General features: G+C 47.2%; 5 protein-coding genes across 5 annotated transcripts; 2 read left to right on the top strand and 3 right to left on the bottom strand.

Annotated features, from left to right (window-relative positions):
* Positions 1-387: 387 nt before the first annotated feature.
* On the bottom strand, positions 388-4714 carry E1B28_006743 (uncharacterized protein). Its single transcript, XM_043151437.1, has 15 exons — positions 4582-4714; positions 4441-4526; positions 4256-4380; positions 4094-4201; positions 3852-4037; positions 3651-3797; positions 3478-3592; positions 3315-3428; positions 3151-3250; positions 2878-3102; positions 2497-2827; positions 2306-2437; positions 2192-2239; positions 836-2129; positions 388-778 (listed from the first exon to the last, which is right to left on the bottom strand). The coding sequence occupies exons 1-14, from the start codon at positions 4668-4670 to the stop codon at positions 2097-2099; spliced, it is 1839 nt and encodes a 612-aa protein (XP_043012532.1). The 5' UTR covers positions 4671-4714; the 3' UTR covers positions 388-778; positions 836-2096.
* E1B28_006744 (uncharacterized protein) lies at positions 434-1823 on the top strand (the record flags this gene model as incomplete). Its single annotated transcript, XM_043151438.1, has 4 exons — positions 434-737; positions 804-886; positions 950-1361; positions 1420-1823. 4 exons carry the CDS (start codon positions 434-436, stop codon positions 1821-1823), a joined length of 1203 nt encoding a protein of 400 aa, XP_043012533.1.
* Positions 4715-5979: 1265 nt separating the features above from the next.
* Positions 5980-8111, bottom strand: E1B28_006742 (uncharacterized protein). The gene is made up of 11 exons (XM_043151436.1): positions 7879-8111; positions 7726-7827; positions 7606-7666; positions 7451-7545; positions 7260-7394; positions 7058-7207; positions 6910-6996; positions 6797-6857; positions 6650-6744; positions 6431-6592; positions 5980-6361 (listed from the first exon to the last, which is right to left on the bottom strand). Exons 1-11 carry the CDS (start codon positions 7913-7915, stop codon positions 6189-6191), a joined length of 1158 nt encoding a protein of 385 aa, XP_043012531.1. The 5' UTR covers positions 7916-8111; the 3' UTR covers positions 5980-6188.
* A 626-nt stretch (positions 8112-8737) lies between these two features.
* E1B28_006741 (uncharacterized protein) lies at positions 8738-9673 on the bottom strand. The gene is made up of 2 exons (XM_043151435.1): positions 8937-9673; positions 8738-8881 (listed from the first exon to the last, which is right to left on the bottom strand). The coding sequence occupies exons 1-2, from the start codon at positions 9645-9647 to the stop codon at positions 8819-8821; spliced, it is 774 nt and encodes a 257-aa protein (XP_043012530.1). The 5' UTR covers positions 9648-9673; the 3' UTR covers positions 8738-8818.
* Positions 9674-11402: 1729 nt separating this feature from the next.
* E1B28_006740 (uncharacterized protein) lies at positions 11403-11981 on the top strand (the record flags this gene model as incomplete). The annotated part of the gene is made up of 2 exons (XM_043151434.1): positions 11403-11558; positions 11607-11981. The coding sequence occupies 2 exons, from the start codon at positions 11403-11405 to the stop codon at positions 11979-11981; spliced, it is 531 nt and encodes a 176-aa protein (XP_043012529.1).
* Positions 11982-12080: the final 99 nt, after the last annotated feature.

The raw sequence follows: 12080 nt of genomic DNA, 5'->3' as shown, positions 1-12080 counted from the left end.
AGCGAGACTTTTCCTCGATGGGCAGCCATTCTCATTCCAGCTCCATTGATTTGTGGTTAGGTCTGTAACACCAATAGATATGGATTTCGTAGACTGAAACAAATCTCCCTCTCTTTACGACAGTCAGTTGAGATCTTTCGATTGTACCAATGCAACCCCTCTCTTTACAACAAATGCATATGTCTGATATTTTTGAAAGATAGGAAGCAAACCCCTACTAAAATGGTATGTTCCACGCTCCTATCAATACTTTCCTTATTTACTCTCTTTATTTGAATTTGAAATTAACGCCCCCCGTCCCGCTCAATGTCTCAATACCTTGCCCTTTTGAGATTCGAGAAAAAGTATAAAACATCCTGCCCCGCGGGCAAGAATAATGAATTTTACCCCCTCTCCTACGGTAGTGAGTCAAGTGAGTCAAGTTTAGCTCACTATGTCTCCAATACCATCGTCGCATGTTACAAAAACCGCTGGTCCCTTCCTCCTGGGATACTTCCTCAATTATGGACTGTATGGTGTCCTAACAGTCCAAACGTACATATATTACAACGCCTTTCCGAATGACCGCATCAGGATCCAAATCGTGGTCTACGGCTTGTATATCGTGGAGACGATGCAGACTGTCATCATCACCTGGGACGCGTTTCAAAATTTTGTATTTGGGTTTGGAGAACCAGGGGTGATTAACTTCAAGAGGAACTTGACCTGGTTGGACGTTTGTCTAGTCGACGGGCTAGGTACGTCCTATATCATATCTTCTTTGGGAACCGTATTATGACTAAAGAAATCGACTGGATTTTCAGTTGCGTTTGTGGTGCAAACGTTCTTTGCTCACAGAATCTATGTGTTGTCCAAGTCGAAACTGATCACGGCAGCTATTATGCTCGTGAGTACGAGCCCCTGATCTCGTTGTCATTCGTTAGGCCCTACTGAGTTCCTTTCTACACAGTTCGCACTCGCGCAACTCGGGGGTGCTTTGAAAACGACACAGGTGGCTATCGTCATAAACTCGATTACAGAATCTCAAGCCAAAAATGCCGTCGGGGTATCTGTAAGGTCCATTTCCATTCTATTTGCGCCAGTCGAGATCTCATTGAAGCTTCTGATACTAGTTTTGGCTAGGAGGAAGCGCAGCATGCGATATTATCATAGCAGTTTCGATGACTTACATTGTACGTTTGCCATCCCAATGTTCCCGTTCCGGGTATTCAAAGGTCCCTTCGATCCCTTCCCTATTCTTATCGTGCACCGCGTCGTAGTTGTCCAGATATGGCACGACAATTCAAAGCACGAGAAATATTCTGAAGCGTATCATTCGATTGACTATGGAGACTGGGAGTTTGACAGGCGAGTAACCTCAGGTTCTTTGCTAAAGAGTCCTAAGATCAGTGTCTGACATATTAACGCTATTCCTTGTAGCCACCGTAGCCACAGTCGACCTGATCCTCTTCCAAGTCTTTCCCGATTTACCTTACCACATGGCTCCCGCTCTAATACTGGCCAAGTTATACTCGAATTCGATGATGGTGATACTCAATAGTAGAGTTAAAATTGTCGGTGGGCGAGGGCAGGAGTCGTCAATGGCGGGAGGGGAGGGGATAATCACTTTGAACGGTCTGGGTTTGGACTCACTGAGTGGTCTGGGTCGACGAACGGAAACTACTTTCGATTTGCAGACGCATCGTTCGCAGCTCAGTGTCGGGATCAAACGGGAGACTGAGGTTGACGCTGGTAACGATCAAACGAGGTCCCAAAAATCACATGTGGACCATCTTCCCGTAGAGGTAGAGGTTAATCCGACTCCTGTCACAGCCCGTCACTGACGAGTTGGTAAACTGGGTAGTGGTTTTAGTCGCCGGACTTGTTTTAATAGAACTGCGAACGATAAAATGAGAGAAGCCTTTGTCTGAGCACACCCTCAACGTGCCTCGAACGAGAAAAAGTGAGAAAAGAATATGCGTGTTCGTGATACTGTGAATCTCACGCTCCCGAGTACTCGACGACATTCTGCACACGAGTAAGACGAGTAGCGCAAAATTCGCCAACCACAGAGCCACTCCCTTCAGCACAACAAGAATTTCCACCAATTGTCTGTTCTATCGTCGAGATTCCTTAATGATATCCGCAGCCTGAAAGTTCATACGGAACTCAACAAATTTCACCACGGCCTCGAGAAAGATAAGAAACATACCTTTTCTCCAATCGCATAAGCGGTAGCCTGCGGATGGGTGGACAGTTGCTAGTGGTAAAGAAAGAACATGAGTAGGGGTCATCGAAAAACGTTCGCAAAAAACGACCAACTCACAATCGGAAGGATAGACAAATCTGCCACCCTCAAATTTGATGTTCCATACACTACCAAATTCTCATCCACGACACCTCCCAGTTCTCTCAGCATCATTGACGCAGATCCAATAGGGTGGATTCCAGACAGACACTAGATGACAAGATATGTCAGCGTTTCATTGCGACGAACAAACTACAAAGCAAACCCACCGCATTCCTAACATACTCTCTATATGCCTCGTCAACCTTCTCTTTCTCCTCTGGTAGTTGAGGCATCACCATCTCCTTAATATGATTTGAAAGCGGCGGTAACGTATACAGCTTCGTAGCGAGTTTGAACAACCCCACTAACATCTCAAAGTCTGATTCGACCGATAAGTAACGGGGGTTGACTTCAGGTTGAGCGCTAGGGTCTGCTGATGCGATATGTACGTATCCACGAGACAGTGGTTGGGCGAGGAATGAAGCAGTGGTGAGGTACCTTCGACCCGTCAAAGCAGTGTGGAGTGGGGTTGGCAGGTGGCCGGTTAACATCGCGAGTCTACGTGAAACATAAACAGGTTGGAAAACCGAAGAAGCGGCGACACGTACTCCCCCTGAACGGTTCTATCCTCCTTCCAAACTCTTCTCAGAACTTCATATTGCTTCACAATCCCCTTCTTTACGCTCTCTGGGGTCTCGGGGTGAACCATCTTCTCAGGCTCACTCAACTGCCTGTGCCACCTTGACACATCGTTTCCATCTCCCAGCTTGGTGGCTGGTACATAGACATATGCAGGTGCGGGTACGGCCGCAAGAAGTCCTTTCTTTTCAGCACTGTATTTGAATTGGATAGTGTGTTAAGGTGAACGACGCAGTGCTTACTAAAGACGCTGATGGACTTTCAACACTTCCGAGTCGGCCAACATATCTAGGGTATCGTACTTCTCCGTCTCCGCAATGGCGAACACCATGATGTGATCCTCTGTCAATGGATATGGGTGATTGGTGTTCTGGCGATATATGAAAGAAGGAGAAAAGAGACTTACGCAAGTTTTCCCCAACACCAGGTAGATCAACATGAGCGGGGATGCCGAGACGAGAGAGTATAGAGGAGTTCCCGATTCCAGAGAGTTCTAAAATGCGAGAACTACCAAGAGCGCCTGTATGGAATTTTTCAGAAAAGCGAAGAAAGAAACGAAAAGAACGTACCCGCCGAAAGGACCACTTCCCTGCGTGCCTGGACTATACTAACGGTGCCATCATGTGAAAATTCCACTGCAGTAGCGCGTTTGAGGTTCGAGCTCGGTTCGGCAGAGATCACGACCTGAGGAAATCTTCGGTCACCAAAAACCAAGAAACCAATCGTATGGATAGCATCATACCTTGTGAACCATTGCATTCGGGAGGATAAGTAGATTCTTCCTGTCAGCATTGGGAGCATAATACGCCGAATAAGCGGATGATCGTTTTGCAGTTTTAGGATCGATACTAGCAAAACCGGTAGAGATTCCAGCAAGGTCACCGGCATTCTACAGAGGTATGTGAGTAAATCCCAAGACTGCGAGGTGGACGCAGAAACACACCGCATCCAAATTTTTCGGTAAACCCAGATGCGTGGCTGATTCGACCACATCGGCGTGAAACTCGCTGAAAACCACGCCAAGGGTTTTTTGAAGAGGGCCGGTGGTTCCATGGACATCATGGTTCGTGTTGATCGCGTACTTCTGTTGGTCGTCGACCGAGAGAGATGTGGGCGTAAGGTCTTCGCTCTGAAACGTGACGTTGAGAACAAAAGGGGAAGAACTGCATGAGGAGATATATATACTTTCTTCATGTAATTCAGTATGGACTCCCAGTTCCAGCCCTTGTTTCCCAGCTCTTCAATCCGGTCGAACTCTTCTTTGGTAGGGCGGATCATGTATAGATAGTTGATCTGGCAAGTATTGATCAAATAACCAGTCATTAATCAGGGACACCTAGAACATACCATACTTGACCCTCCAATACCTTTCCCCCTTGGGATCAATATCGGCCTATCGTTGGCTCTAGGCTGCGAAGTCGACATTGTCAGCCAGTCGTAATTGGGGTCTCCGACTGCTCGGCCTATCATGGCTATGTAGGTATCGGGATATCAGCATCGTGCAGTGCATCGAGAGAATAACAACGAGCTACCGGGGATGTCGATGATTGGATCGTTATCAGTAGGCTGAGGGCCGGCTTCAAGAACTCCAACAGTAACATCAGGGTCTTCACTAAGCCTGGCAACAAGAGTTTTAGTTTTCGTAAACATCAGCGTCCCTCGATTTGACGAACCTCGTGGCGACAACAAGGCCTGTTAGCCCACCTCCGACAACGACGTAATCGAATTGAGCAAAACTTTGCGCTGAAGATACGACGGGCATGGTCAAGATCGCTGGGGTTGAGAGTCTTGATCGTACTAACGGTCGGAGTCATCGGTTATATTGGAGTTCTTAAATAGGTGAGCTCGGAACCACGTGAGTGTTATTGAAGCCCGAGCTGGTGAGTAATACGGAAGCTTGTTACCCCGAGTCTCGAATTTTTAATTCCTTCATCTCATTCAACGAGAATTTTTGATCGCTGGTAAAAGTCACCATAAAAGAAAACAATATAAAACCTACGTCTAGTGTCTCGAGTGACGGTAAAAAAAAACGCAACCCAAAAAGTTAATGTGGGAATATCTTATCTAAACATTTACATCGGCGGCCGAACTTCTTTCATTCCCTTTTACAGCGCTGTAAGTACTTACTTTATAAACCCCAATTGTCCTAAAATTCCTTAGAAGCCTGTTTCGGCAGGACAGGCGCTGCCGCCCAGCCGTCCGCAGTTTAGCGCTTTACTGACTATAAGAACACCGTGCAGTCCATAGTTGAGGAGGTATCCTAGTAGGAAGGGTCCAGCTGTATCGGCGCCGTCCGGGGATATTTAGCCGTAATGGGGGGGGAGGAGGCAAGATCTATAGGCTGAAACCGAGAGATAGATATTTGACTTGAGTCGTATTCTAATTTCTCGCGCTACGGCCTCTGAAGACAGTGGGGAAAGATCCCGAGTCTGTGGAAAAGCCTCATCCAAAATTAGTTCTCTAGCTCCCGCCCTTTGACGTATTTCCGCTGCATGGAAGAGTATAAGGTGTAAAACTACCAAGTTATATCAGGAATTTTAGTTCCATCATTCATGATGCGATCGGAGTGATTTATATATTCGTTCCGTACTTGGGCACTGGGGACCTGAGCTTCCGAGATTGACCAACCATGATGGTTGGTCGTGATTGTGAAAGTACTCACCCTGTAGTATTTGAACAAGTGAGCACCTTGCAAGGGTTCCGATATCTGAGTAAATCGAATCTGACTCACTTCATCCATAAGGATATGATGGAATGAAACTGGACGTCCTTACTCCCAGTCCCAGAAGAAGACTCAAAATAGGGACTTTCCCTCTCTTCTCCCCTGGCAACTGGGCAAGGCGGGTGAGGACTAAGAAGGGACAGCGTCATGACAGATACGTACCGATCGTGCCATGTATATCACGATCATGGTCAACAGTGAATCAATCAATTCGAAGAGTTTCAGTTGTGACTCAACCGTCTTATACCCAGGGCCTTTCCGGTAGAGCACCATAAAATGGGAACATGCCTCTCCTCCGAGTCCCTGGCCATAAACCATGCATAGACCAGGCTTGTACTCGATCTAGAGTGGCGAAGGGCGTAATTCTGAAACCACATGTAATCAATGATTTCGCTACTAATGCGGCGTGCGTAGTAAAAAGTCAATAGAAATAACTTGACGATGTGACGAACGTTCAGTATTCATAGCCATGTGGAAGTGTTTCCAAATGATAAGAAAACCCATACACGAGATTGTCCCGAAGATGGATTAAAGATGTACACGCTCCTAATTTACCAATTAAACCACGACCGAGACCTGAGAACCACCAGTTGCACCTGTAGTTGCAGCCACCATTCCACGCTGTTCTCCAGCTTCAGGAAGCTCGCCGTCGAATTGTGCGACATTGCTGTCAATCAAGCTGGCCCCTGCTTGCCGCGTCGTGTGGTAAACAAAGAAGGCTGCACCGCCAGCTGAGGGATGAAAGTAACCGTGTTAGTCGATGAACGAGGGATGAACGGGAAAAAGCGACGGGAACTCACTCAAGGCGAACAACAGGAGCGACAGAACAAGGCTTGGGATAGTGGCGGAACAATAGATTGTAGGGGTGTCTAGATGTACGTTTACGTCCTCGTATCGAGACACCATCTCTGGAATGACAGTGCATTGATAGTGGGCCTCTGTGCTGAACATGATTCCAACAGCTGCAGTATGAATTTCAGAAAATGAAATCGCGGTTGGAGAATAACGATGTAACATACCCAGCCACAGTATGCACAAGACCAGTAAAGAGTAGAAATGCGCTGCGGCTTTGGTAATGCCACGATTTGATGAGGGCCGTCGGTTGTAAGACAGCCTAGAAGATCGATTGATCAGGATGCCACGAAACGCCGAGGGGTTGCACGTACAAAACAGCTACCCATATCCAGGTCAACAATGAAATGAGAGCAGCGACGAATTTGAATATAGCTGATGAGTGAGGCGTTAGAAAACAGTGAATCAGCAACATTGCACAACGCACCAAACGTTGTTCGAGGGGCAAAGAAGAAAGCAGCTCCAAACATTGGTCCGATAACATCTTCGCAGATTGCAAAGAATAAAATCAGAGCTGGCAAGGACATCAGTCAATTTGGGGCATGCTGAAGAGCTTTGGATCCTAGAAGACGTACAATAAAGGGTGGTACGAAGGGCGGTTTTCCGAGGCATGGGTCCGTAAACACGTTCATCTGGCCGTAGATCGCCGTCTTGAGAAAAAATTTTGCACCAACGGTCGCCAGATTTTCGAATGGTCCAATGTACAGCGAAAGCTGCACCGGTAGCTGATAAGATATTAAGTTCACAATTTGGTCAATACTGGACGTTGTTACTCACCGAGTAGCCAAAGAACCATCGTGACCGTTCCAGTCGTGACCGTCAAGATACATAGCCCAGGGAAATCTCCATTCGGTTCTTCACGAGCCAAGTCGCAGACGGTCTTCGTCCCGGTCAGAATCATGATCCCGAAAGCTTAGAGAGATATCGGGTGAGCTGTGGTCCAAAGGGGTGCATGTCAAACGACATACCAAGCCAGATGGTCGACATCAAAGTAACAGAAAGAAAATGTGGAAATGCGGTCGTGAGGACGTGGGCGGTTCCAGTCTTGTTGTTGTAAGAAGTTCTGGATTACTCATGCGGTTGAGTTCTTAATCTCGGTAGACAAGAAAGTCAGAGCACGTACAAAACACTAATCCATATCCAGGCAAGCAGAGCAAAGATCGACGTAGCCGTAGAAAATGCAACTGTTGATCGAAGGCAGATGTGAAAAAGGGGCCATGAACTTAAAAAACAGCGAACGCACAAAGTGGTTTAATGTTTTTGTAATCCCACTGATAGACGCCACTATAGATCGCCAATGCTGCTGCAAGTGCAGTCTGAATTATACCAAAAGCAAGCATAAACCCTGTGCGATTTTTCAAGTGTCGTTCAGTGAAGGTAAATGCTAGATACTTACCATAGAGGGTCAAACGAATTGCACGTAGGTGTGCCATTCAAGCCACAAATATATAGGGGAAAATGAGTGGACTGTCCGGAGAGGACTTTGAAGAGTACGGTAGCAGATGGTGGAAAGGAAGGAAGAAATTGAACGCCGTTACCATGAATGGATGGCGCCCGTGGCGGTCATTTAAAAGTGCCCCTTTGCCAGCTCGTCAGTGATAGCCTATAGGACACAGGCCACCCATAAGCAAACCAGCGCCTACCAGCTGTCCCAGCAATGCATGCAACTGACTACTTAGGATTTTCATTTCCAGTCCGGGATCGTCAGGACCGTCCAGTACTCGGTCAAAGGATAATGTGGTTCGAGCATTGAAATATTGATTTCAATTACATATGTAAAATATTCTGGATGCTACTATGTACAAAGACTAAAGTGCACTTGTAGACTGTATCTGATTACCACCATGGGTGCTTGATGGGTGCCCATCCACGCGCCACCCGCTTTTACAGTCCATTCTACAGTCCACGAAACCAACACGAAACACTAAATTTCCCCAACTTATTTGATGGAACAGGGAGCCTACAACGTCCGGCGACACTGGCAGCCCTTGTGGACCGACGGTCGACGCGTACGCCACGAGATTGTCCGAGATTGAAGTTCGTTACAACAGGAGTGATGAAGGCCTAATAGATATCATTTCGACTTGCCGTTGTTCACGTAACAAAAGCAGGCTCTGGGATCGAATCAAACATAAAACATACTGACATGTTACCGACGAGGATACCTCCTGGACAGGCATTTTAATAGCTCGAGTGTTCCCATTATTCGGTAGCCTGTTTTTTGACCGTTGGATTAGAGCGAGTGAGGAGCAGGAGGGTTTTTGAAAAAAGATTATCTTCGTTATGGAAGTGGTATTTATGGATACATGGTAAAGAGGAGAAGAGCACTAGATAGTTCACGTCCTGAGCCAGGCTGTCTTCGCGATCTTTTTGAGTCTCTTCTGCTCCTTAAATCGCTCCTAGAGACAAGACAGCATCAGTTCCACCAAAGGAAGAGAACGAAAAACCACTCACCACATCCTTCTTACTGGGCCTTTTTCTTTTCTTACCACCACCTGCTTCATCTTCTTCATCTTGATCCTCAATTTTCTGCTTCTCCCAAGCATTTACGTCAAAGTAGAATTCGCTCATCCTCTTCATCCTCTCATATTCGGACAAATGTGACGGATCCCTCGCGTCGGCACGCGCGAATTGGCCTGTTCTAGCATTGAACCGAGCCGTAGATATCCCTGCCCCTGGACCAGTGGCGACTAGTGAAGGATCGAGGTAAGCAAGAGAAGGGTCAATGCCTTGTGCAATGGCGGCAGCTTCCAATGCGTTGTACGAAGATGCAGGACTGGAGGTAGAGCAAATGGAAGAAGAGGAAGAGGGCTCCGCATTGGTTATCGAATATTCCGTAGAAGCTGACGATGAGGGGTCGGTCGGCGTGGACGATGAAGGAACGAGAGGATTCTCCCACGTCGTCTGTTGCGTCTCGGAATTGTAAAAGTAGTACGCATTATACTCTGGTGAATATATGGCTTGCCATGGCGTAGAGCTTGAAGCTGGTGCTGCGAAGGATGGTGCAGGGCTGGAACCAGAGCTGTCGGTAGTACGTTCCTTGGTGTCGTTGGCGAGCTGTTCCTCTTTCCCTGAAGTTGAACCCGAAGATTTCTCCTGAGCTTCTGGTAGCTTGTCCTGTACGTTTTCTGGGCTCGAGCCAGGACTTGAAGGTGCTGAAGCCATCGCCGATGGGAGTTTAGTGGTAAGTTTCAAACTCCGCTCGCTGTGCACAACGATGACCTCGATATTCCATTCGACGACATCCACCTCGCTCATGTGTGTTCTTGTTCTCAACCTCAGCGCATAAATTATCAACTCATTCATCTCACCCCTTCGACGCCAAAATCTTCAAAAATATGGTCTCAGAACCGTTATCCATTTGGCAGGCCCAGTGACCCCACTGCACATGCAATTACTTCTTTGCATGTCATCTCGTTGCATCGGTGAGTAGATCATTTCAACGCCGCTATCGTTTTGATTGAGTACGGAATAAGAATGGGCGGATCCTATGATCATCCTTAGCTGCACAGTTGGTTTGTGAACAGCTTGTGGGTCACTTACGCGTGTCGCTAACAAGGTCGGTTTCTGTCTCCCGCGTCTTTAGAGGAAGAATTTGCGTAATCTACGACTTATTTGGATGGTCTTGAACGGGTTGAATGCTATGCATGGATTAGTTACTTTTACTTTGTAGGTTGTCTGAATTTTTATGTAACCTTGGAGGCTGAACCACGACTTCTTATCTTCGAATGTTTCCGCGAACAGCAAGTCGAGAAGCACTCTATACCTAGCTTTGCGAGGCTCAACTAGGCTCAACTCCGCAAAACCGAAACCATTCTGGCAACATGGCTTTCCCGTGAAACCCAACACAGCGGCCACTCTCATTCTGGCGACACCATGGACCTCTTGTCTTCTTCCCTCCCTCTCACACTGCACCGCCTTTGAACCTTCGGGCCCTCTTACATGATGGATATGGAAACGTTAGCTGGATCCAACGTACTCGCGATCGAAGCCCTGGTTTTTGAAGAGGTGAACGTTACGTTCTATATGCACCACACGCGTTCTAACTTTAACTTCTCAGCTTCTGCTCCGGTCCTAGTTCGAACGAATCGCTCGCGCGTGGTCCTACAAGACGAGCGCTTTGACATCTGGATAACATTCCAACGAATGGATTTGATCTATCAGCTGGAATACACATTGATCTGTGGCTTGTTACATTCAAATTAGAGCTTCGCTTACATTCGCTCCTGTTTGAAAGCCCACCTCGGTTCTCGCCTAAGACCACATCGTATTTTTCGTCGGTTCCTGGTGAATTTGTGGTGTTCCACTCGGAACTTGGAAGGGTGTTCTTTTTCGTTGCTCGGGTACTTCCGTTCCGTTTAAACTTTAGCCCAAGGATTTTCGCGTTGCCATGGTACAGCCAGTACCGTCCTGATACGAGTCAGCGTGAGCACGTCACTCAGGGTTTCAATAAACCTCCCTGACTTTTCTCTCTTCCCTTGCACTTACTACTCCTCTATGTCTTCTTTCCCTTCCCGCCGTTCCATACTTAGATCGAATTGTATTGGTTGATTGGCACCTCGGAGGATGGGGAGTTCCTGGCCAGGAAAAACCCATGACCCAGTACATACATACATAATGTCATTTTTACTCCGGTGAGATTCTATCATTCTCACCTGCAATCGTTTATCTTTATGTTCCCTTGGCTGCCAGACATATTCTGTGCTTTACATAAAAGAATGAATTTTCAGGAGACATCGAAAATCAATCCTTCTTTTTTTTTTTGTAGGTTACGACACGGGAGTCATATCAGACGCACTCGTTACGATTGGTACTGACCTTCGTGGTGGAATGTTCGAGTTGACAAATGGGCAGAAAGTGCGTAGCTGAACAAGCATATATTCGCAATCCACGGAATTTACTAAAACATTTCGCTAATTCATGACATCAGCAACAACATTAGGCGCACTCATTGGAGGCCTCGTGGCGGGCGTTCTTTCCGACTGGACAGGTCGAAAACCCGTTCTTGGTATCGCAGACATCGTTTTTATAGGTGGTGCAATTGCACAAGCGGTCTGTCATGATGTTTGGAGTATGGTATGTCTTTCTGCTCTGTCTTCTTTCAGCTCACAAATCCACCAATAGATTGGAGGCCGTTTCCTCCTTGGTATAGGCGTAGGCCTGGCATCATGCGTAGCTCCATTATACATCCAAGAGCTTTCACCCACACGTCTACGGGGTCGTATGGTCGTATTAAACGTATACGCCATCACTCTAGGACAAGTAATCGCCTACGCGATCGGTGCTGCATTCACGCATGTACATGGAGGGTGGAGATGGATGGTCGGCTTGGGTGCAGTACCAGCGGCGTTGCAGGCGGCGTTTTTGTTTTTGCTGCCTGAGAGTCGTGACACAGTCCTGGTCTGGAGTAGTCTTGTTCTCGATGATCTTCTTCGTGGCTTCCTACGCGACTGGGCTTGGGAATGTACCTTGGCAGCAGGGGGAGCTGTTCCCACTTGAAAGTAAGCAAAACTTTGCCATACATTCCCCACTATACCCACCGGTTCTAATCGAATTTTACCCTCTCACACAGTTCGAGGCATAGGGACCTCTTTCTCA

This window comes from Marasmius oreades, chromosome 3 (genome assembly GCF_018924745.1).
Source record: "Marasmius oreades isolate 03SP1 chromosome 3, whole genome shotgun sequence".
Classification (NCBI taxonomy): domain Eukaryota; kingdom Fungi; phylum Basidiomycota; class Agaricomycetes; order Agaricales; family Marasmiaceae; genus Marasmius; species Marasmius oreades.
The sequence above is the reverse complement of the archived record's forward strand: the minus strand, read 5'-3'. Positions and strand labels throughout refer to the sequence as shown.